Source organism: Elephas maximus, chromosome 3, assembly GCF_024166365.1.
Source record: "Elephas maximus indicus isolate mEleMax1 chromosome 3, mEleMax1 primary haplotype, whole genome shotgun sequence".
Taxonomy (NCBI): domain Eukaryota; kingdom Metazoa; phylum Chordata; class Mammalia; order Proboscidea; family Elephantidae; genus Elephas; species Elephas maximus.
Window position 1 is genome coordinate 64820373 of NC_064821.1, and position 26167 is coordinate 64846539.

Sequence of the window (26167 nt, forward strand, 5' to 3'; positions counted from 1 at the left end):
TGGTGGGGTATATGAGAACCTTGGAATGAGATTTCCAACCTCAGCAATGATTCTTGTACCTCAGGGATGGCCCAGAACTAGGGAATACCAACAAAACGAAAGGGAGCAAACGGGCTGTGACAGTGAAAGTCTTAGTGGTAGGCTGTGTGGATAGATAACCAATGACCTCAGCACACCTGACCTTTTTCCTACCCCCTGCCCACAGACTCCCACCATCACCACCTAATAAGTGTATCAGGAAATAAAGAAAGTAAGACTTCTTACATACCTAAGTTTCAGGACTGGGATTCTTACCAGATACATGATAATAACAAGCCTACCATTTTTTTTTTTTTTTTTGCTGATTAGGCTTCTTCTTCCCCCCTTCTCCCATCTTTGCTTGCCATAGTTTTGTCCCTACCATTCATACTTGAAACAATGGGGAACCCCCAAAGTAATCTATTTGAAATGCCTCAAGGATAGTCCTGTAGTATAACCCAGGACTTAAACTATATTTCCTCAAAATTTACTTTTATGAACTAAAATGAACATATGTCAGGAGCTCTGTCCTCTTCCCAAAGACATGTTATGAAGTTCACTAGACCTTTCTGTACTTTGTTGGCATGTCTGGGTTTGCCAGGGTTTTGATCTTCTTGTGCAAGTTCGTCCATGTTAGCAAAGTTCAGTGACACGTTCCATTCGTTTGATGAAAAGCTCTACTACATGTTCTTCTAACCACCTGAAACAAGAAAATACAGCATTCACTGGCATCATTTCACATTACTGTTAATTCTTTTGATTGGGTTTACTCCTATCTGCGGAATAGACTGTGAAGTCTCGTGGGTAGAAGCTGAGATTTACCAAGCTCTTTGTCTCCATGTCTAAGCACATTGCCCTGCCGGTAATAGGAACTCAGTAAGTGTTCACTATTGATATTGCTTGAGGAACCCTGGTGGTACAGCAGTTAAATCGCTTGACTGCTAACTGAAAAGTTGATGATTCAAACTCACTAACCACTCTTCAGGAGAAATATGTGGCAGTCCACCTCCGTGAAGATTTACAGCCTGGGAAACCCTATGGGGCAGCTCCACTCCGTCCTGGAGGGTTTCTGTGAGTCGGAATCGACTCAATGACAATGTTATTGATCTTGCTTACAGAGCTACTGAAGGCTTGAATTTTATTTTCATTTATAAATTTAGCCTCATTGAGCTATAGCTTATATAGGATAAAATTTTTCAATTTTAAGTTTTCACAAATATTTACAGTTGTGTTAAATACCACCAAAATTAAAACCAAAACCAAAGCCATTGTCCTTGAATCAATTCTGATTCATAGCTATCCTATAAGACAGAGGAGAACTGCCCCATAAGGTTTCCAAGGCTATAATCTTTACAGAAGCAGATTGCGTCTTATTACTGAGTTATAAAAGTTCTTTTTCTATTCTGGATACAAGCCTTTTATCACATACATGTTTTGCAAATATTTGTTTCCAGTCTGAGGCTTGCCTTTTCATTTTCTTAACAGTTTGTTTTTAAGCTTTCATGCTTTATTGTTTCCAACATATTTCCCCACACATTTTTTCATCTAATTTGCAAACTAAATCGTGAGGCAAGATTTATTAACCTCATTTTACACATGAGAAAACTGAGGTTCAAACTTAAACTCCTTGCTGTTGAGTCAATTCCAACTTATAATGAGGAACTTCCCTTCTAATCCCAATTTCCTGAGAATTTTTATCAGGAATAGGTGTTGAATTTTATCAAATGCTTTTCCTGCATCTATGGAGATGATCATATAGTCATTCTTTCTATAGATACATGGTAATACTGATATATTGCTAATATACTAAAAAAATAATATATTAGTTGGTTATTGCATTGATTGATTTTCAAATGTTAAACCAACTTCGCATTCCTGGAATGAATGCCAGTTGGTCATGACGTATTAACATTTTCATATATTGCTGGATTTTTGCATCTATGCTGATGAGGGATATTGATTTGCAGCTTTCTTTTTTTTTTACAATGTCTTCAGCTTTGGTGTCAGGGAAATGCTGGCCTCATAAAATGAATTGAAAAGTATTTCTTTTTTATTTTCTGGAAGAGTTTGTGTAGAATTGGTATTATTTCTTCCTTCAGTGTTTGGTAGAATTGATAAGTGAGGCCATCTGGACCTGAAGTTTTCTTTGTAGGAAGATTTTTTAATGACCAAGTCCGTTTGTTTATTAGCTATGGAGCTATGCAGGTTATCTATTTCTTCTTGAGTGAGCTTTGGTAGTTTGTATTTTTCAAAGACATTTTCCATTTTAACTGTGTCATCAAATTTATTAGCATAAAATCTCTCATAATATTCTCTTACTATCCATTTAATATCTGTAGGTTCTGTTGTGGCATACCTCCTTCATCCTGATATTTGTAATTTGCATCTAATATTTTTTGGCTGTTGATAAGTCTGGCTAGAGGTTTGCCAATTTATTGATCTTAAAAAAAAACTGCTTGTTGATTTCATTAATTTTCTCTATTATTTTTCTGATTTCTATTTCAGTGACTTCTACTATTATATTATTATTCTCTTCTTCCTGCCTACTTTGGGCTTCATTTGCTTTTTTTTCCCCCTAGCTTTTTAAGGTAGAAGTTTAGATCGTTTAATTTAGACCTTTCCTCTTAATACAAACATTTAATATAAATTTTCCTCTAAATACTCTTTGAGTATTATCCCACACACTTTGATGTGTTGTATTTTTGTCTTCTTTTAGTTTAAGAATATCTTCTATTTTCCCTTGTAATTTCTTTTTGACACATGGTTTATTTAAAAGTCTGCTGTTTAATTTCCAAATAGTTGAGGGATTTTCCAGATGCCTTTTTGTTATTGATTTCTAGCTTTCCTGCTGTTGTCGAATAGAGATTTTTTTATAAGATTTTATATCCTTACTGATTTCTTGTTTATTCATTCTATCAAAACTGAGAAAGAATTGTTGAAATCTTTTTATAATAATTGTAGATTTGTCTATTTCTCTGTTCAGTTTTGTCAATTTTTGCTCTATGTATTTTGAAGTACTATTATTGTTAGATATAGTTGTAGATAAAACATTCTCATTGCAGTATAGTATTCCATTGTGTGAATGTTGCTGTTTTTGTTAGCTGTCATTGAATCCATTTCAGCTCGTGGTGACCTATGTAGAGTAGAACTGTTCCATAGGGTTTTCAACAGCCGTGACCTTTTGAAAGCAGATTGTCAGGCCTGTCTTCTAAGGTGCCTCTGGGTGGGTTTGAACCACCAACCTTTCAGCTGGTAGAGTGCATAACCATTTACGTCACCCAGGGACTTAAAGTACGATTATTACTTTAAGTATAGGATTTTTTTTAATGTCGTCTTAATGAATTGTGCCCTTTATCATTATGAAATACCCCTCCTTATCCTTGAAAATATTCCTTATTCTGAAGTCTACTTCTTCTCATACTAACATAATCACTTCAGTTTTCTTTCGATTCTTGTTAGCACAGTGTACCTTTTTCTATACTTTTACTTTTAAACCATGTCTTTATATTTAAAGGAGCTTTCTTAAAGACAACATATAGTTGGGTCTTCATTTTTTATCTGATTTAATGGTATCTGCCTTTTGACTGGCATCTTTAGACTTTTTACATTTTAATGAAGTAGTTGATATTGTTGTTAGCTGCTGTCAAGTTGGCCACTGATTCACGGCAACCCTGTGTACAACAGAACAAAACACTGTCTGGTCCTGCACTATCCCCATTATCAGTTGTGGATCAGATCATTCTGATCTATAAGATTTTCATTGGCTGATTTTTCAGAAGTAGATCTCCAGGCTTTTCTTCCTTGTTCATCTTAGTCTAAAAGCTCTGTTGAAACCTGTTCATCATTTAAATCTACCATTTTTCTAACATATCCCATCTGGTCTTTGTTCCTCTTTTCCTGCCTTCTTTTGGGTTAAATGAGTATTTCTTATGACTCCATTTTATTATTTACTGATTTATAAGCCATACTTATTTTTAGTGTTCCATTAAGGTTTAGACTATACGTCTTTAATTTATCACAGTCAAATAATATACCACTTCACATATAGTATAAGAAATTTACAGTAGTATATTTGTTTCCTGCCTTCTGTCTTTTTTGCTTTTGTATACATTTTAGTTCTACATATATTATAAATCTCATAATACATCGTTATTTTTTAACAGTCAATTATCTTTGAAAGAGATTAAAATAAGAAAAACTGTATTTTATAGTTCCCGTTTTTAGAAACCAAATTCAAACCCATTGCTGTCAAGTTGATTCTGACTCATAGCGACCCTATAGGACAGAGTAGAACTACCCCACAGGGTTTCCCAGGAACAGCTGGTGGATTCAAACTGCTTACCTTTTGGTTAGCAGCTAAGCTCTTAGTCACTGTGCCACCAAGTCTCCAAGTGTAGAGGTGCAGAGGATCAAAGCCAGGGCCTCATACATGCAAAACACATTCTCTACTCTTCCATTCTTTCTGTAAATCCAAGCTTCTGTCTGGTATTGTATTCCCTCTATCAAAGAGCTTCCTTTAACATTTCTTGTAGTGCAGGTCTCCTGATAATACATTCTCTAGGTTTTTGTTTGTCTGAAATAGTCTTTATATTTCTTTCATTTTTGAAAGTTATTTTCACTGGGGATAGAATCATGGATTGACAGGTGTGTGTGTGTGTGTGCGCGTGTGTGTGTGTGTCTGTAGTTTTTTCCCCAGCACTTTAAAGATACTCGTTCTATTCTGACTTTCATAGTATCTGATGAGAAGTCTGCTGTAATTCTTATCTTGCTTTGACTGTAAGTAACATGTCTGTTTAATCTGGCTGTTTTTAAGCACTTCTGTTTATCACTGTTTTTTAGCAATCTGATTATGATACTGCCTTGCTGTTATTTTCTTCAAGATTTTTCTGTTTGTGAACCTGTGAGTTTATAGTTTTCATCAAATTTGTAAAAGATTTGGCCATTCTTTTTTTTTTTTTATTAACTTTTATTAAGCTTCAAGTGAACGTTTACAAATCCAATCAGTCTGTCACATATAAGTTTACATACATCTCACTCCCTACTCCCACTTGCTCTCCCCCTCTTGAGTCAGCCCTTTCAGTCTCTCCTTTCGTGACAATTTTGCCGGCTTCCCTCTCTCTCTATCCTCCCATCCCCCCTCCAGACAAGAGTTGCCAACACAATCTCAAGTGTCCACCTGATATAATTAGCTCGCTCTTCATCAGCGTCTCTCTCCCACCCGCTGACCAGTCCCTTTCATGTCTGATGAGTTGTCTTTGGGGATGGTTCCCGTCCTGTGCCAACAGAAGGTCTGGGGGCCATGGCCGCCGGGATTCCTCTAGTCTCAGTCAGACCATTAAGTCTGGTCTTTTTATGAGAATTTGGGGTCTGCATCCCACTGATCTCCTGCTCCCTCAGGGGTTCTCTGTTGTGCTCCCTGTCAGGGCAGTCATCGATTGTGGCCGGGCACCAACTAGTTTTTCTGGTCTCAGGATGATGTAGGTCTCTGGTTCATGTGGCCCTTTCTGTCTCTTGGGCTCTTAGTTGTCGTGTGGCCTTGGTGTTCTTCATTTTCCTTTGCTCCAGGTGGGTTGAGACCAATTGATGCATCTTAGTTGGCCGCTTGTTAGCATTTAAGACCCCAGACGCCACATTTCAAAGTGGGATGCAGAATGATTTCATAATAGAATTATTTTGCCAATTGACTTAGAAGTCCCCGCAAACCATGTTCCCCAGACCCCCGCCCTTGCTCCGCTGACCTTTGAAGCATTCATTTTATCCCGGAAACTTCTTTGCTTTTGGTCCAGTCCAATTGAGCTGACCTTCCATGTATTGAGTGTTGTCTTTCCCTTCACCTAAAGCAGTTCTTATCTACTGATTAATCAATAAAAAAAAACCTCTCCCACCCTCCCTCCCTCCCCCCCCCGTAACCACAAAAGTATGTGTTCTTCTCAGGTTTACTATTTCTCAAGATCTTATAATAGTGGTCTTACACAATATTTGTCCTTTTGCCTCTGACTGATTTCGCTCAGCATAATGCCTTCCAGGTTCCTCCATGTTATGAAATGTTTCACAGATTCGTCACTGTTCTTTATCGATGCGTAGTATTCCATTGTGTGAATATACCATAATTTATTTAACCATTCATCCGTTGATGGACACCTTGGTTGCTTCCAGCTTTTTGCTATTGTAAACAGAGCTGCAATAAACATGGGTGTGCATATATCTGTTTGTGTGAAGGCTCTTGTATCTCTGGGGTATATTCCGAGGAGTGGGATTTCTGGGTTGTATGGTAGTTCTATTTCTAACTGTTTAAGATAATGCCAGATAGATTTCCAAAGTGGTTGTACCATTTTACATTCCCACCAGCAGTGTATAAGAGTTCCAATCTCTCCGCAGCCTCTCCAACATTTATTATTTTGTGTTTTTTGGATTAATGCCAGCCTTGTTGGTGTGAGATGGAATCTCATCGTAGTTTTAATTTGCATTTCTCTAATGGCTAATGATCGAGAGCATTTTCTCATGTATCTGTTGGCTTGGCCATTCTTCAAATATTTTTTTTCTGTCTTCTCTCTGCTTCTTTCCTGGGGCTCCAATTATGTGTATGTTAGATCACTTGATGTTTTCCCACAGGTTCCTGAGGTTCTGTTTGGGGTTTTTTTTTTTTTTTTTTTTTCCTCTCTCTCTGCTCATTTGAATGGTGTATATTGTCATATCTTTTAGTTCACTAATCTTTTCTTCTGTAGTGTCTAATCTGCTGTTATTTTCATTTCAGATACTTTATTTTTCACTTCTAGAAGTTACATTTGGGTTCTTTTTATATCTTCAATTCTCGTCGTGTTCATGTTATCCTTTATATCTTTGAGCATATTTATAAGATTTTTATTAGCTCTTTTAAGGTCCTTTTCTACTAATTCTACCATCTCTGTCATTTCTGGGGCTGTTTCTATTGATTGGTTTTTCTCCTGGGTATCATATTTCCCTGCATCTTTTCATGTCTGATGATCTTTTACCAGATGCTGAACACTGTCATTTTACAGTGTTGGGTGCTGAATTTTGATGTATTTCTATAAAGGGTGTTGTTTCTTTCTTTCTTTCTTTCTTTTTTTTTTCTGGCACACATTTAATCCTTTCAAACTTTTGAGCTTTGTTATGGCAGGTCTGCAACAGCTTTTATTTATCCTCACTACTAAGGCATGACCCTTTTATGGATTCTACCCAGCCCCCATTTAGTACAGCATCCCTCCTCTGTGGTTGATGGGAAAAAGAAATACACCTTCTCCTCACTTACTATCTTGTTATCTGACGTTTTGCATTTACAACGATAGTAGAAAATCTACTATCCAACTATTTTGCACAATAACGACATACATTCGGCAGTATCAAATGTCAAGGTGCGAAGTGAAAGTAATGCTGGCTGTGATGGATAAGGTTATGTGTCAACTTGGCTGAGCCATGATTTTCAGTGGTTTGGCAGTTATGTAATGATGTAGTCATCCTACATTTTGTGATATGATATGATGTGATCATCCTCTATTTTTGCATAATGCCATGTTGATAAGTGGGAGAGGGTGTATTCCCGGTTCTGTGTAAACCCCAGATTATTTTCAGCCTACTGCTTTCTGTTGGTCTTTCCTCAGTCTTAGTTTCCTCTTAGGTATGGCCAAATCGGTACTCAGCCAAAGACTTGAGGAGATCTCTTTTCATATTTTTGAACTCTTTCTGTGAAGCTTCCTCCTCTTTGGTGTTCTGCCTGTAAATTCTAGCCTCTGAGGCCTTCTTGAACTCTGACTTCTATCATCTCAACTCAGAAAGTTAGGCTTTGTGTGGATTCCCCTCTCCCTGCACTATGATCTGGAAACTGCTCTCAGCACTAGTCTGGGGCAATTGTAGGACTCACCTTATTTGTTTTTCTTCTCTTGGGGCTTGCAGACCTATGCTGTCTATTGTCAAATGACTAAAAACTGTTGTTTCATATTTTGTTTATTTTTATTTGTTAACGGCAGGAGCACAATTTAATTTTCATAGCAGCTAATCCTTCAATGGCAGAGTTGAACTTTATTTTGGCCACTTTTTTTCCCACTAACCAACCATTTATAAATGAATAAAGTAGTGAATAAATGAAGGCCTTATTTATTCTCTACTGGGTCTTTTCCCCTTCAGTAATTTGTTCCTTACTTTATTGTGTCACTCTCACAGAAGTAATTCAAAATCTTTTTTGGTTGAGAATCTATACTTGAAATTTAATATTTAACAGATTATTGGCAGTACACTTGAAGAAATTAAGAGACCCAAAACAACAGAAACAAATCAATAGTGATTACAGCACAATCACAACTATGGTATAAGAATGTCTTTTGGTTTCTATAAAAACAGCTGCTATCTACTTGCCAGCCTTCAGTGCTGTGTTGCTGTCTTAGTAAGAAACATTTAATGCCCTAGCTTTAATAAGGCTATTATTAAAAAATCACATTAGTGTGTTAGAATTATGGATGTTTAGTGAAAAAATTTTAGCTTCATATTATAATAGTAATATATGCACGTTTTCAAAACTTTGGAAAATAAAAGAAATTGCAGAAAATTTTAAACAATTTATAATCCTATCCCAAAACCAAACCAACCGCCACCAAGTCGATTCCAACATATAACAACCCTATCGGACAGAGTAGAACTGCCTCATAGGGTTTCCAAGGCTGAAATCTTTACAGAAGCAGACTGCCACATCTTTCTCCTGTGAAGTGCAGCTGGTGGGGTCAAACTGCTGACCTTTTGGTTAGCAGCCAAGCTCTTTATCCACTGTGCCACCAAGACTTCCATAATCCTGTCACAATACTGTTAATGTTTTCCAGTCTTGTACTGCATGCCCGTGAAGCCAGGATAAGAGCAAATGCCGCCTAGGTGTGAATGGAGCTCTTCCCAGGTGTGCCACACTGGTGCACCTGCTTGTACAACTGTTCCTGATAGGACATGATGGGCCTGGAATCTAAGGAAGAATAGTGCAGATATACCACCTTCCTAATCAACAGCATATGTTTTAAGAAATTCCTAGGTGGAAGCCAGTGCAGTGGTCAAAAGTGTCCAGTCTTGGGTTCAAGGTCATTCTCTACCACTTAAAAGTTCTGATTTAGGATAAGTCACCTTTTGAGCCCATTTCCTCATCTATAAGGTGGAAATGATAACAGTTCCTTCCTCTCAGGGTAGTTGTGAGGATTGAATATAATGATCCATACAAAGTAGTTAATGCTGCCTAGACTGCAGTAGGCATTTATTAATGATAGGTTTTAATACATGTACAGAGATATTATACTAACATCTTAAAATAATAGATATACTGTATTGAGCCCTTATAGCCCTAAATGCCTTGTAAAGAGTATTTCATTTGATTCTTACAACAATCCAGTGAGGTATAATCCTCCATGTTACAGATAGAAAAGAAAAACTAAAGCATAGAAGGAAGGGTTGAGTGTCTTGCCCAAGGTCATTCAGACAGTAAGTGGTGGAATCAGGCTTTGAAACCAGGCACTTGACTCCTGCTTACTTTCAAGCACTATAACAACAATGAAGGCAGCACATAATAAATGATGGAGGCCCCCAACATGCTAAAATCGGACATTTCGCACTCAATCGCAATGGGTGGTGGTGATGGAGTTGGTATGGTTGGTTTCTTAAATTGTCATTAGATTGCTTTTGTTAGGTGCTGTTGAGTTGGTTCTGACTCATAGCGACCCTATTTACAACAGAACAAAACACCACCTGATCCTGCGCCATCCTCACAATAGTGGCTATGCTTAAGCCCACTGTTGCAGCCACTGTGTCAATCCATCTTGTTGAGGGTCTCCCTCTTTTTTGCTTACTCTCTATTTTACCAAGCATGATGTCCTTCTCCAGGTACTGATCCCTCCTGATAATATGTTCAAAATATGTGAGATGAAGTCTTGCCATCCTTGCTTCTAAAGAGCATTCTGGCTGTATAAATCCAAGATAGGTTTGTTCATTCTTCTGGCAGTCCATGGTATATTCAATATTCTTCACCAACACCATAATTCAAAGACATCAATTCTTCTTCAGTCTTCCTTAGTCATTGTCAAGCTTCCACACACATTTTTAAATTGGGATACTATGTATAGTTTTCAAAACAAAATGCAAAGGTTTGAGGCTGCCTTGAATCTCCACAGAGTGCTAGCGTTCCCCAGAACTCAGTTTGAAAATCTTTGAGGAGTACATTGTTGGACAGTTTTAATTGCTAGCAAGTTCCTTCCCGTATCAAAGCTGATTCTTCCTCTTCCTCTCTCTGCATTTGTCCTAATCCCTACTCTTGGAACCAGCTCATAATAAGTCTCACTCTTCTTCCACATCAGTGGTTTTCAAAATCAATATCATAGCCTGTAGTCCTTTATGAAGTTTCTTTGTTTCAGTTATATGCATGCGCATCACAATATAAAATGTTTTTTCTTACCATGAGTCACGGCCAAAAAGTTTGAAAGTCACTGTTCTGTGTGACTGTTCTGTAATACCTTCTGGTAGCATGGGGGCTCCTCCCCCATGAGCACTATATTGAGCATTACTCTCAGGTACTGTCACCTCTTTCATCTGGTTCTCTACTCAAACCTCCTCAGGGATGACTTCTCTGACCATCTTCTCTTAAGAAATACCACCCCAACTCTCTCTAGCCCCTTACCCTGCTTTATTTTTTTCAGAGCACTTTTCACTACCCAACATTATACTGTGTATTTATTTATTTGTTTATAATCTCCCCCAGTAGAAATGTTCATCACTGAACCCCCAGTCTATTTCCTGGCACATAGTAGTTGCTCAACAAATATTTGTGGAATGAATGAATGAATGGTCAGGATAGACATATTTTAGCAATAGCATGTGTTTAAATGTGCTCACAGTACAATTCTTTCCTTCAGAAGTTACATTCTATAAGGATTTAACTTACGTGATTACAACTTTTCATTCTAGCATCTCTCTTTAAAAGAAAAAAAGCCTATTTTATTACAAACAACAACAGTATTATTACATATTTATGTATTTATTGTTGTTCTGTTGTTGGTAGGTTCCGTGGAGTTGGTTCTGATTCATAGCAACAGATGTACAACAGAACGAAACACTGCCCAGTGTGTGTCATCCTCACAATTGTTGTTATGTTTGAGCCCATTATTGCAGCCACTATGTCAAACCATCTCCTTGAGGGTCTCCTTTTTTTTTTTTTAATAATTTTATTGTGCTTTAAGTGAAAGTTTATAAATCAAGTCAGTCTTTCACACAAAAACCCACATACGATTGCTACATATTTCCAATTACTTCCCTCCCATCATGAGACTGCCCGCTCCCTCCTTCCACTCTCTCTTTTCGTGACCATTTTGCCAGCTTCTAAGCCCCTCTACCCTTGCATCTCCCCTCCAGGCAGGAGATGCTAACATTCTCTCAAGTGTCCACCTGAACCAAGTAGCTCACACCTCACCAGCATCCCTCTCCAACCCATTGTCCAGTCCAATCCATGTCTGAAGAGTTGGCTTTGGGAATGGTTCCTGTCCTGGGCCAACAGAAGGTCTGGGGGCCATGATCACCGGGGTCTTTCTGGTCTTAGTCAGACCATTAAGTCTGGTCTTTTTATGAGAATTTGGGGTCTGCATCCCACTGTTCTTCTGCTCCCTCAGGTGTTCTCTGTTGTGTTGAGGGTCTTCTTTTTTGCTGACCTTCTACTTTACTAATCATGATGTCTCTCCCCAGGGACCAGTCCCTCCTGATAACATGCCCAAAGTACTAAGACTAAGGCTCTTCATCCTTGTGTCTGAGGAGCACTCTGGCTGTACTTCTTCCAAGACAGATTTGTTAGTTCTTCTGGTATTTATAAAAAAAAAATTTTTTTATATAGGTACATATTATTGTGCAGGAAACCCTGGTAGTGTAGTGGTGAAGAGGTATGACTGCTAACCAAAAGGTTGGTAATTAAAATTCACGTGGCGCTCCCTGGAAGCCATATGGGGCAGTTCTACTCTGTCTTGTAGGGTCACTATGAGTTGGAATCGACTGGCAATGGCAACGGGTATACTATTTTACTTTGCATGCAATTTTATGGGATTTGTATGAGTAATCTTAACTATATGCAGTTTTGTCTTTTCAGTAATAATGCTATCATGCATCTTGGGAGCATTTCCATTTTTCAAAGCACTCTCATGTAAATAACGAATTTGATATTTTTCATAGGCTGACAAAGTGTGTCAGAGAACTAGAGGAGATTTAGCCGCCAGGGTAGATTCTAATCTTATCCTTTCATTTTACAGACAGGTAAACCGAGGCCCAGAGCAGGGAAGGTATTTGCTGAGAAACACCCAAGGTCTGGGAGTGAACTTGGGATTTGCAGTCCACGCATTGCCAGCCCATGGGCTCCACAAAAGTTTGCCCCTCACAGGAGCTGTGTGAAGAAGGCTGCTTGGACACTGAGGGCACACCGCCAGGGAGGGGCAGGGCCTCAGATCTCCGCAATCCCCACACCTCCCAAGGTGGCTTCTATCCACCCTCAGGGAACAGCTTAGCTCCGCGCGGGAATTCTGCACCCACCGGGATGGCTGGCAGGGGGCCTCAGTGGGCTTCCTAATCCCAGTGGGCCCATTGGGTGGCTCAGGTCCTCCTCCCCACGACCTAATGGGTCTGTCCCCAGCTGGAACTACCTCCTACCTGGTCTGGTCCCGGGGGGCTGAATCTGACCCAGTCCAATCTCCTCGTCGCTATGGCAACCACGGGCCTAACATTCAGGAGTCCCCCTCCTGTTCGCCGCCTGAATAACTCTAGCCAATAGTATCCTCTGTTTCTTTAGCTTGTCAAAAGTTGCTGGCCAATCGTTAGAGGCGTTTCAAAAATCGCAAGGACGCTGCCAGAATTTTAGAGCTCAGATTAAGCTTCCTAGGTCAGGATTCTTGGGGAAATGGGTGCTTTTCTAGGTGATCTCTCAAAAACCTTGTAATAGACCAAAAGCCTTAGGCCTTTGCTCACTCAGCAAACCTAGTTCAAGGATTAAAACTATTAAAATTAAGGGAATTAATAACATTCATCCAAGCAGCTGCTTATAATTGAATAAAAAAAAAAAAAGATGGATGCAACTATACAAGGGCAGCTTCAGAGCAGTCACGGTAGTCTTGCCACTTCCCTGCTTAAAATCCTCCAGTTTTAAGTGGCTCCCGTTTCAATTTAGGATGAAATCCAGGCATCTTATTATAAGCTCTCCCTGGCCAGTCCCTCTGATCCCGTCTCCTACACCGCCTCCCCCCGCCCCACCTAACAACAATAACCTCTCATCAACCACACTGGTAGCTTTCGGGTAGCTCCTAAAATAAGGCAACCTCATTCCTGAGCTCTCTCTGCCTCAGGATCTGAGCCATATTTGGTCTCTGCCTAAATGTCATTTCTTCATCTGTAAAATTGGGATGAGTTTAGCAATACTTCACTCAGAGCTGTGAGGATCAGAAATGGAATCCGATCAACGTCAGTGATGGAAAACTTTTTGTCATCTGTAAAGCTCCATACACACGTTGATTATTACGATTATACATTGTGGAAATATAAATCAAGTGCTAGGCTCATTGTAAGACCTTAAGTATTGCTGAGCTACGGACGTACTGGAAGGTTTGGTATAGCACAGCTAGCAGGTATTATGGGAGGGCAGGAAGGAGAGTTCTTGGTAAGCCTTTCTAGGGGGAACCAGACCTTGAGGGTACATTTAGGACTGAATACGTGGTGAGAGTGTGCGGTGGGGGGAACAGCAGGAGCAAAGCCCCAGAGGTAGGGTGGCTACGAGGGCAGGAAGGGAGGGCTCCTGGCCAAGCTTTCACCTGTCGGTCAGGTGGAGGTAACCAATCACCTGAGCCCTTCGGGATCAGAGGCGGGGTGAAGGACATTGTTCCAATGTTCTTCTTTTGGCCGCTAGAGGGGATCCCTCCAGGTGAGCGCAAGGCTCCAGCCGGCTCCGCCTCCCCAGGTCGCTCTCCTACGCTTCAAACAAGCTTTGCAGCGCACCCAACACGCGCGCATTGTCCCGCCCACTCCCTTCTCGCAGCCACTCGCCTGCGCGAAGTCCCTGCGAGCTTCTAACTGGCAGGCAGCCTGGCAAATCAAGTCTCGGTCTTTGAAAGCAAACTACTGCAGCGCCCTGGCAGCTCTAAACTGGGGAAGGATTAAGGAGGCTTTGCCTCCGGGTTGCACCGGAGAGTCCCAGTCATTTCTCAGAGCCCTCTGACGGGTGGACCTTAGAAGAAACGCCATCGGTGAGTTAGTCATTAAGACTGGGGGGGAGAGGGGCTTGAATTCAACTTTCCTTTTTTTTAAGGAAAAGCGCATACATTTGTAATCATGTGACGTCTCCTAGTACAAATACCCGTTTCTTCCTTCTTGCTGTCGCCAGCCTTGTCAGTTTGGGTCCCTTTGCCTCAGAATTTTTGCATCGAGGGTGAGAGGTGAAGAGGTATGGATTTGCCTTAATGAGGGTGATGCTAGGATTTACCAAATCAGGAAGTGAAATGGAGTAACTTTGCCAAAATTATTCGTCTACCTGCGAGACTCGGGCTTCCTGGCCATAGCAGATGGTGGAGTTAGCAGGTGAGATGAAGGGAGCACTCTTGGTCAGCCCTGGCTGATGGAGGAAAGGCGCTGCCTTCCCGGTTGTTGAGTTTCCAGCTCAATAGGAGGAGACTGAAGAGTGTAACCCTTAGTGAGCCAAAGCCCAGGAAAGGGAAAGCGCTTGGCATGTCACAGACTCATCAGCCAGTAGCTGAATTGTCAGGTGGCAGGAAAGGGCATGTTTATTTATTTTTTCAGATAAAATCAAATTTTAATACAGACCCTACTCTTACCAGCCATATGCCCTCAGACAGGTTGCTTAACATCTTGGAGCCAGGGTTCTCAAATCTGTAAAACCTGCTCTGTGGAATTGGAGGATTGGTGAAATAAATCTATGAGATAAGGGAGGTGGAGTGGGGGGGTGGAAGAAAGCACGTAGTGGATTATCTTTCCATTCTAGAATCAGTGGCTCTATGTCTCCAACTGAGACGGTTGGCAGCATCGAATTGGTTGCTTGCCAATTTGGCAGTTGTTAGTCCTGGAAGAGTGCTTTGAAATCAAGAAAAGAGAGTCACCAAGCAAAGACTGTGTGCCTTATAAGGGAGCACAACTTGCAATGAGTTCCTCCGAGGCACTTAGTCCAAAGACCTACCCAGCTGAGGGACAGCTATCCTTGCAGAAGATGCTTCAGAGGCCTGGGCATTTCTGAGGCACAGAGGGAAGCTGTTTTTTAAAAGCTCATTAAAACACAGCAGCAACACCAACAAACAGAAGCAATAACAAAATACCACCTGGACAAATCAGCTGGTCTACAGGACGTTTCGAGAGGCCTGGTCCCAGGGTTTTCAGTTAGTTTGTTCCACTCAAACCTCTGCTGAGAATTCACATTTCTAACAAGTTCCTTGGTGATGCTAATGCTACTGATTAGGGACTGATTCTGAGAACCATTAGTAGAGCAGCGGTTCTCAAAATTTATTATACGTAAGAATCGGTTGGGGATCTTGGTAAACTGTAGATTCTGATTCAGTATATCTGGGGTGGAAATACAAATTCTCAGCAGGGGTTCGAACCAGAACTAATCTGTGCGAAGCTCTGCTGGATTCCCACCACCCCTTGGCATGTTCCCAAGGCCTGTTTGCTTTCTCTGATATCGTGTGGGTGGGCCTCGGTATACCTGTTTGTTGTAGCTATGGAGTATGGGTGATTAGGCCTGAATAAGGCATTCTTGACTGTGAAGTGGTCACAGTGCTCAAGGTGCCTAAAAGGTCTGCATTTAGTCAGTGGGTGGGTATATACGGAGGTCACTGCGCCAGGCCCTGGGCTAGATCTCATGAAGGAGCAAACACCTTCCCAAAGTTTGTGCTCCAGTGCCCCTTGAACTCATGGTTGATCTCTTCCCAGGGCCCCTCAGAGGTAAAGGTAGCCCTGGGCCACTTTTGTTTCCAAGGCTCTCATATTAAAAATGCTAAACCAATGATACAGAAATGTAACACAATAATGCTTTTCAAACACACACAAAAGCATGGTGAAGAATAATTGTGCTTTTCATAAGATCCTAAACAAATATTCCTGCAGCTTTATAGACAGGGCAATCTGGTTATAGGACAAGAGTGACAAAGTTGTCTGATGAGTGTTCTCTCTGGAACTGAATGTATAACCTCATCTGGAAGCAGTAGTAATGATTTAAATTTAAGGACCCTTGAGAAAGTGATACCTGGGCCAAATGGTCTTCGTGGCTGCCCCCATAATAAGCCCTGCATCTGGTGTCTTCTATCTACTAAGTGTGGAGTTAGCCATATGAGATGACTGTGTTGTTCACACCAAGGAAGCAGAACTCCTGGGACCAGAGGCAGCTGTCTGACATAGTGAGCCCTTAATAAATATTTACTGAATGAATGCAGGAGAGAAAGAAAGCAATATTTGCAGGTAAATTAAGTAATTAAACTAGTAAGAATAAAATTAATACTAGTAATAGCTGACATTCATTTATTATTCACTGTACTTAGGATTGCCCTAAGCATGTATTTTACATACATTAGTTCATCAAACTCTCATAACAGCCCTGTGGGATTGGAATATTATTCTTCAGGTTTTGTAGCCACGGAAACTAGTTGCGAAGTCAAATGACTTGGACAAGGTAAAATAGGTAGCACACGGCAGATCAAAAGCCATTTAAAACATTTTTATGTTAATATAGACATAGACAATGCAGTAAAATTCAAATTTGTACGTGCAGTAAATAGGAACCAAAAGCCATGCCCATCGCCGTGGAGTTGATTCCAACTCATAGTGACCTTATAGGACAGAGTAGAGCTGCCCCACAGGGTTTCTAAGGAGTGGCTGGTAGATTCGAACTACTGACCTTTAGGTTAGCAGACAAGCTCTTAACTACTGCGCCACCAGGGCTCCTAAATAGGAACACAGTTGTTAAATCCCACCCTAGTGGCTAACTGCATGGCAAGGATCAGCATGAATCCAGTCCCCGCCTACCCATTTCTCCATCATCTACAGCTGCCTAAGCAGCACTCTCTCTGACTCTAGCCTCCCAGAGCTGGGTCAGCACTCACAAGTTAGAAGGACATCATCCTTTAGAGCACCTGCCCATGCAGCACTTCTCTGACCCTAGCCAACTGGAGCTAGGTCGGAGCACACAAGTTAAAAGGACACAGTCTTTCAGACTGCCAAATAGGCAAACGCCAGCTGCAAGCTTGGGGAGTCCACCTGACACCCCAACCTTCTGACCTGCTGACTCCTACTGCCCCCTTTGGGTTTGATAATCCTCTGGAATGACTTAGAATTCATGGAAAGTGTACCATACTTAAAGGTTACTGATTTATTATAATCAAAAAGGATACAAACAAGGAGACACATAGGGTGAAGTCTGAGAGGGTCCCAAAGTGGAGCTTCCATGTGCCCCAGGGATACACAACACTCCTGAGAGCAGATGTTTTGGCCAGCTAGGAAGCCCAGGGAACTTTCATGTTTAGAGCCTTTTATTGATCTCATTGCATAGTCATCGTTGGGGCCTCACTGCATATACATGATTTAATCCTGCCCTCCTCTGTTCTTGAAGTTAGTTGATTGGATGATCTTTGTAACCTGGTCAGCCCCCCACCTATGTGTACAAATTCTCAAGTGTTGTCTGGCAGTTTTAGACAACAAAGTCACCCCAATTACCCAGGAAATTCCAAAGATTATCTCTCAGGAACCGGGGACAACAGACCAATTTATTTTAGGTAAAGTAATTCATTACCACACAGTATGATTCTACTTTTTCTTTTTAACATAAGAAGACCTCAAAGAAACCCTTAGCACTTGTGATAGGGTGTTTTGGCTATGCTTCTCAGAACACTGGGGGCTTACATTCTCTTTCTTCAGCTATTTAGTACAAAAGTTTAGGAAGCACTGAAAATAATCAGTCCAATGAAGTCAACAGGAATTATCATTTTCAGTTTTACTTGAGGCTACATTATTAACCCCACTTTACAGGTGAGGCAACTGAGTCTCCGAGAGGTGACGTGACCCAATCACAAAGGTCTTCTACCTCCCAGTCCAGTGTTACCTCTCCTATGCCAGGCTGATCTTCCGTAGCAGGCCAGTTCTTCCTCCTTCCATGAAGATAGCTTTTTTTTTCTTCTTCTTCTTCTTATTATTGTTTCCTTCCTGACCCTAGCCACCAGATGGTTCTATTTTTATGGCCATGGGATTTATTTTTGTGTGCCTAGGAAGTAGACCTAGGCAACATCTCCTTGTTATACTCAGGAGCCTATGGAGAAAGTAGGATTTAAATTAGGATGTAATTGGAGGAAAGGAGCAGAATGGGAGAGGGAAGGGGGTTTTTAAGGGCCAGGGAGAGCGATTTTGAAGTAGATGAGTCATGCCTTATTCACAGGGCCAAATGCATGATATAATTTTTTAAAATAGCCTGACTCCTCATGCCAGTTGTGCTTTGTTCTAACAGTATTCTCTTCTCAAGTAACAAAACTGGGCTCAATGTTTTATTGTACATACATTTTTAATGTTCCTCCCCCACTCTAGAGCACCACAAGAATCAGAAAACGCACCCTCATCTGTCGTCTGCTTGGGAAAGAATCAGCCCTTCTCTGAGTGAAGCTGAGAAAAGGCTACAAATCAGCAAAAAGAGCCTCGAACTGAGGAGGAGATGGCTGGTGGAAGGAGGTGAACACCACAAGCAGAAATGGCTTCCAGCGTTGACCCACTTAGCAGCAGCTCCAACAGCCAAGCCGGGACTGATGGGATGTGCAATTAGACCACCATGGAGGGACGCCACAGTGTGGGTCTGCAGCTACAGCAGCTCCTGCCCACAAGCAGTGCCATCACCGTCAGCGAGGTTACCTTCTCCTACAAGGCAAGGGCTTTTTTTTGGTTTTGGTTTGTTGTCTTTTTCTGATAAGAAGGTAATACAGTGCAACATTGGCTAACAGATATATCCAGGCTCTGCACGCCTATCGTTGCAGAAACATTTAAACCCTACACATATACACTCATGTATACACAGAGTAGAACATGCAGTCAAAGGAAATATTCATTAAAATACATAAAAAGGGAGGTAGAGAAACATCTTAACAGAACAAAAAAGGAATGTACTCCTACTTAAAATATTTGATTCTTTAACAATGACTCCACTACTTAGAGACAACTTGTGGTTACATTTCTGTATATTTCCTTCTTGTCCTTTTCTGATATGGCAAACTTGGGGTCACATCGTACATAATGTTCTGTGTCTTGATTGCTTCATTTAACCTTATTCATGGAATATTCCCCCATGTCATTAAATCGTGACCGAAGGCAGGCTTTTTAATGGTGTCCCAAAATGCCATCAAACTGCTGTATCCAAATTTGCCCACAAATCCTCTATTGTTGGATGTTTGGGCTTTTTCTAGTCTGGAGTGACCGTGAACAGTGCTGCAGTGAATGTCCCAGTATGTAAATCTTTGTCCTTATCTCTGATGAGTATATTTCTTAAGCATATTCATAGAGCTGTGATTAATAGGTCAAAGGGAATGAATATTTTTAAACATCAGGGGTTTTTAATATCACAAACACATGTTTCTAAACACCTGTCAGTGCGGCATATGAATACTTGGATTTGTTTAAAATAATTTCCTTCTCGATCAGAGACTAATAACACCTTAGAGCTGAAGAAAGCCTTAGTCTACAGGTCATCAAACCCTCTCATTTTATGGATTAGAAAAATGAGGCCGAGAGATGGCAAGTGACATTCATACATCAGATCGTGTAGCAGGTTTAGAGGCAGAGCTGGAATCTTATTTTGTTGTTGTTGCCAATGAGTCGATTCTGAGACACGACGACCCCGTGTGTGTCAGAGTAGAACTGCGCTCCATAGGGTTTTCAAGGCTCTGACCTTTCAGAAGCAGATTGCCAGGCCTGTCTCCCAGGGTGCCTGTGGATGGGTTCGAACTGCCAAACTTGGGGCAAGTAGGTGAACACTTAACCGTTTGTCAGTACAGGACTCCTTACAATATTATTAGTTTTAGATAATAATGATGTAAAAATAACTAATATTTATTGAGCTGTTATTCTATCCCAAGGACAGTGCTTATTCTTTACATGCATTTTCTCATGTCATCCACACAGTAATACTATAAAGTAGATATGGTTTTCCTCATCTATAAAATGAGGATGCTGGCTTCTAGCATGGTTGTGAGGATCAAATGACTTCATCCATGTAAAGCAGTTAAAACAATAACCCACACATAACAGTCAATGTTTATCAAGAGCTTGCTATCATTTCTATCCCCACTTTACAGATGAAGACAGTGAGACAAAGAGAGGTTACGTAACTTGCCCCTACTACTAAACTGTGGAAACAGAATTTAAAGCTGGATCAGACTGACTATGGAACCCATGTTCCTAACCGCTGCACTGCACTGCCTCCCTGGTCTCTGGCTCCTCATCTAGTGCTCTTTCCGCTATACCACACTCTAGCATGACGAGTCACGACAGTATACCAAAGAAGGGGACAAAGCCGAAAGGACCAAATTGGGGCAGTGTTTATTTATTCGGTGACCACATTTCTCTGAGAATTCTGATAATTATCATCCCCCATCTGTTCCGAAGGGTGTGCTCAGGGCTTCTTCCGCAAAGGGTAAACTAAAGGGCTTGTATCTTTTTAAATCTATCTGACCAGCTAGGCAGAATATTAAAAAAACAAATAAACAAACAAAAAAAACAGACCTATTTCTGTCAAGTCGGTTCCGACTTATAACAACCCTATAGAACAGAGTAGAACTGCCCCATAGAGTTCCCAAGGAGTGCCTAGTAGTTTCGAACTGCTGACCTTTTGGTTAGCAGCCTAGCACTTAATCACTGTGCCATCAGGGTTTCCAGGCAGAATATTGTGAAAATCTGTCTGAAGTTAGACTTCTTCAAGAACAACAATTGACGATAGTATTCACAGCAGAATCTGTCATGCCAAGGAGGACCTGGTAGTTAACATCCAAAGCCACAGCAGCTTCAGAGCCAAAGTGACGTGATTTTGTCAATGTCGACATCTTGTTCCTTGATCTTCTTTTTATGAAAGCCTATTCTTTTTCCTCCCTGTGTAGCTAATATATTCTTCTAGGGCTATGATGAGCAGAGGGTCAGGCTGAAAACTGGGAGGCCTGGATTCATGGCCCAGCTCTGTCATCACTGGCAGTGTGACCTTGGGCAAGTCTTGTCCCTTCTTTATGCCTCAGGTTCTGCCTTGTGGAATGAATAGGTGAAGTTCATGGATGGTTCCTAAACCCAGCTGACCACCAGAACTACCTGGGGAGGGTTTAAGTAATACAGATTTTGGGGCCCTCACCCTTTTACCCCCTCATCACCACACCCCTGCAAATAGTGGTTCAGAAGATCTAGGATAGAATTCCAGAATCTGCATTTTAAAAAACTTCCTCAGGTAAGTCAGGATCAGCCAGGTGGGGGAATTTCTGGACCAGATGATCTACTAAGGTCCCCTCCCCACCAACTCTATCATCCTGAGAAATCAAGATCCCAGGCTACCATGTCTTAGTCACATTTGTAGGTGCTGACTAAAGGTTCACTGATATAGCAAGCAAAACAAACTCTTTCCAATGGGGTAGTATTACCGTATCACCTTTGTAGGTACTAGTATGCCTCAGAATGCGTTATTCAAGATGAAGTAGAGTTTCAAGTCAAAAAACATTTTACATAACTAAACTTTATATATATGTGGCCCTTGTGGAACAGTGGTTAATTGCTCGGCTGCTAATCGAAAGTTCAAACCCATTAGTTGTTCCATGAGAGAAAGATGTGACAGTCTGCTTGCCTAAAGATTACAGCCTTGGAAATCCTATGGAGCAGTTCTACTCTGTCCTACAGGGCTGTTATGAGTCAGAATTGACTTGATGGCAACAGGTTTGGTTTTTTCTTTGATAAACTTTATATTGAAATCTAACATACTGTCTTTAGTCACCTAGGGCTGCTAGAACAGAAATACAAGTGGATAGCTTTAACAAAGAGAAATTTATTCTCCCACAGCCTGGGAGGCTAGAAGTCCAAATTCAGAGCACCAGCTCTAAGGGAAAGCTTTCTGTCTCTGTGGGCTCTGGAGGAAGGTCCTCGTCATCAATCTTCCCTTGGTCTAGGAGCTTCTCCACACAGGAACCTCAGGTCCGAAGGAGGAACTCTGCTCCTGGCACTGCTTTCTTGGTGGTATGAGGTCCTCAACTCTCTGCTCACTTCCCTTTCCTTTTATGTCTTGTAAAATAAAAGGTGGTGCAGGCCATACTCCAGGGAAACTCCCTTTACATTGGATCAGGGATGTGACCTGAGGTGTTACATCTCACCCTAACCCTCTTTAACATAATCTAATCTTGTCTTGTTACCCACAGGCAGAGATTAGGATTTAGGACACGTAGGAAAATTATATCAATCACAAAATGGAGGACAGTCACACAATGCTGGGAATCATGGCCTAACCAAGTTGACACATTTTTGGGGGACACAATTCAATCCATGGCCCATACATACAGAAAAGCATGCAAATCATGTAACTGACGCCAAAATCAAGAAATAGAACTAGTAGCCAAAAATCTCCTCGTGTTGCCTCCCAGCCATTATCCTCCCCTCAGGAGTAGCACCTTCCTGTCAAGTCAGAAAATGTGTGGACAGTGGCCCTCTTCTTAACTTTGGGAGGAATTCCAGGAGCCCGGGCCAGCCCGAATGCATGCCACCAGGGCCTTACATCTGATAGGTCCTAAGTGCCTTAATTCTGTAAAGTAGTAAGAATATTCCATTTTGCTTTTTGATGTCCAGAGTCTAATACCACTTTTAATGTCATTGTAGAAACATGCCCTCTCCCTGGTGAAATTTCTGACAAGTTTCCGTTTGAATCATAAGTTCAATTCAGTTACTTATCACAGAATAATATCTTCATGCCAGGGCAAAGAGAAATACATCATGGTGATGGTTCAAGGAGCTTAAGAATTGAGAGACAGGCGTGTGAACAAAATGGTTATAAGCTGGCTGAGAAGTACCAGTGGGGTAGAGGGAAGAAGCCCTGGGTTCAAATCTCAGCCCTGCCCCTTCCTAGCTGTGTGACTTTGGACATAGGCCTTAACTCCTGGGAGCTGCTGTTACCTGTAGTGATACGTCCCTCCTCGCCTCCCTTTCATGGTTCTGTGAGTCAATGGAAAAGCACCTAGCACCACATGCTGGCATGCAGGAAGTGTTCAACTCCAAAATGCCATGTGGTTACAGAGAGGAACAGGTGAAGCTGCACAGGCACAGAGGGAGGTTAGTGAATTCTGGCTAGAAATGAGGGTTGAGGATTTCTAAGGGCAAGTTGTCTCCTTGCTTATTGATTGTATTAAGGTTATTTTGGTTGCAAGGAGTAAAAATCCATATCAGAGAAGCTGAGGCAAAAGGGGAAATTATGATAAAGCTACAGGGTAGCTCATGGAACCCAGGGACAGGAAGGGCAGTGAGACTTGGAAGACGCTGGCACTCACACCACACCCTCAAAAGAGGAAAGATCTGATTTGCTCAGCTTGGGTGAGGTGGTGATGGCCAAAGGGTGGGTCATCCTGCAAACATGGTTTTTGAGGTTCCATTGCTGGGCAGAATGCCCCCCGAGTCATCTCTTTCCTCTGGGACATGTAATAAGTTAAGAGGCCCCAAGTCCAATTTGATCCGTGGGTTGAAGCTAGCAGCAAGCAGTTTGCCTTTCAGTTGCAGCCCTGCCTCTTCCACCAGGGTGTGAATTCTTTGGGTGTGTGGTGGGGAGAAGGGGACTCTGTTGAAGAGGGACTAACAGGCTGAGCTGCGCAGGAGGCCACTGATACTGGAAGAGTCAAGCCTGAGTTTCTTCTACTATGCAAATAGGCATTTAACTGAGCACCTACTATATCCTTGCTTATGCTGGGTGGGACAGGGTCTATATAGATCATTGAAATATGTCCCCCGTCAGGGAGCTTACAGTCTAGGAGGGAGGTGGGGAAAGGCATGTCCACAAATAGCCACACTTTACAACAAAATTTGGCAAGAATAGAGATACAGCAGGGTGTTAAGAACATGGACTTTGGAGTCAGACAGACCTGGTTTCAAATCCCAGTGCCGTCACTTTCTAGCATTATAACCTTGGGCAAGTCATGTAACCCCTCTGCAGGTCACTTTTAAATCATCCCATAGGGTGGTTATGAGGATGGCTGAATTCATAGATGAAAAAACTGAAGCTTCCCTCACCACCCTCTTTCCACTTGTGGAAATCCTACCCAGCCTTCCAGCTACAGCTCAGATGTCACCTTTTCCATGACACCTTTGTCAGTCTTCCTGCCAGGAAAGTATAGGTCCTTTATCCAGGCTTCCACAGCCAACTAATAATTACTGTAGTAATAATAATAATAGCACATACCAGGGACTGTGCTCATCCTCACAAAAGCCCCATTAGTAGGTACTATTACAAGCTCATTTTACATGTGAAGAAACTGGCCCAGAGAGGTTCCTTAACTTGCTCAAGGCTGCAGTTATCAAGTAGTAAAGCTGGGATTCAAATCAAATCTATGCAATGCCAAGGTCTTGGTAGCACACATAGTTTGCATTGGACTACTAACCTAAAGGTTGGCAGTTCAAACCCATCTAGTGGCACTACGGAAGAAAGGCCTAGCAGTCTGCTTCTGTAAAGATTGCAGCCAAACTTAAAGCACAATAAAAATTATAAAGGGAAAAAAAAAAAGATTGCAGCCAAGAAAACCCTATGGAGCAACTCTACTCTGTAACACATGGGGTTGCCATGAGTCGAAATCAACTTGGCAGCAATGGCTTTGGTGTTTTTTTCTCCACTCCCAACACTGTTATCAGGTGCTCTGCAAGCCCCTTCCTGCTGGTTATTAAATGTTGAAATGACAATTGTGGGGAAAGTAATCCCTCACCCACTAGAGAAGGTGAGTGTCAGGGAGGGCCATGCTCCGTCCAAAGGCTCTCAGGAAGAATCCTTCCTTGCCTTTTTTAGCTTCTGGTGATGGCCAGCCATCCTTTGCATTCCTTGACTTGTGGCAGCATAGCTCAAATCTCTGTCTCTATCTTCACACGGCCATCTTGTCTCTGTGTGTATCTGTGTGTCTTTATCTCTGTTTCTCGTCTCATGAGGACACTAGTCATTGGATTTAGGGCCCACCTCATCCAGTACAACCTCATCTTAACTTCCTACATCCTCAGAGACCCTATTTCCAAATAAGGCCACATTCTGAGGTTCCAAGTAGACATGAATCTGTACCAGTATACCAGTTGCCATCAAGTTGACTCCAGCTCATGGCAGCCCCATGTGCGTCAGAATAGCACTGTGCTCCGTAAGATTTTCAATGACTGGCTTTTTGGAAGAAGATCATCAGGCCTTTCTTCCGAGGCACTTCTAGATGGACTCAAACCTCCCTCCTTTTGGTTAGCAGCTGAGTATGTTAACTACTTGCACTACCCGGGGACTCTTGTTCATCTTTGGGGGACAAACCCAGTACACCAGGTGCAGGTGTAGCAGAGCCTGGGTATACTGCTGCATCCCTTGTAATTTGGGTGTAACTCTGGGGGCAAGCCAGGATGGAGGAATTTATACTTACTTCCTTGCAGTTCTAAGCCCAAAGGATTGTGGGAGGTGACTTTAAATAGCACGCGATGACTGGTCTTGTCACCGTGATATTTAAGTAGAGGCATTGTTGGCAGAAGGAAAGCAGACCTTGGGAAGAGGAGATCCAGCTGAAGTTTCACTTGGACACTTATATCCAAGCAAGGTTTCCTGCCTCTGACCAAGCTAGGTTTTCTGCTGCTTTTCTGGGAACAGTTTCTTGCAGAGTTATAACTGGTAAGATATCAATTCTTGGATCATAAAATAGTGATGCCAAGAAGGACTCTTAGAGCTATTGCTGATAATAATGATAATAAAAATGAACTATAATAACTGCTAGAATTGTCTTAGTATTACACGTGGGTGATGTTTCAACATATGCCTACTTCATTTGACATAACAATCCTGTGAGGGTTTATGATCATCTCCATTTTTCAGATAGGGAAACGGAGGCTCAGAGAGGTAAGGTAATTTCCTTGAAGTCACAAAGCAATAAGGGGCAGAGAT

At 41.7% G+C, this 26167-nt stretch overlaps 2 protein-coding genes across 3 annotated transcripts in view; one reads left to right on the forward strand and one right to left on the reverse strand.

The window, feature by feature from the left end:
• The window catches only part of STPG1 (sperm tail PG-rich repeat containing 1), a 68080-nt gene extending 55348 nt beyond the window's left edge, over positions 1–12732 (reverse strand). For both annotated transcript variants that reach the window (XM_049878271.1, XM_049878270.1), the window contains exons 1-2: positions 12682–12732; positions 584–718 (exon numbers count right to left, since the gene is read on the reverse strand). In XM_049878271.1, coding sequence (XP_049734228.1) covers positions 584–650 — 67 coding nt within the window. In that variant the 5' untranslated portion in view covers positions 651–718; positions 12682–12732. The remainder of the gene's footprint in view (positions 1–583; positions 719–12681) is intronic.
• Positions 12733–14135: 1403 nt separating this feature from the next.
• Positions 14136–26167, forward strand: part of NIPAL3 (NIPA like domain containing 3) — a 66738-nt gene continuing 54706 nt past the window's right edge. Inside the window, exons 1-2 of the mRNA XM_049878269.1 lie at positions 14136–14264; positions 18595–18925. Coding sequence (XP_049734226.1) covers positions 18833–18925 — 93 coding nt within the window. The 5' untranslated portion in view covers positions 14136–14264; positions 18595–18832. The remainder of the gene's footprint in view (positions 14265–18594; positions 18926–26167) is intronic.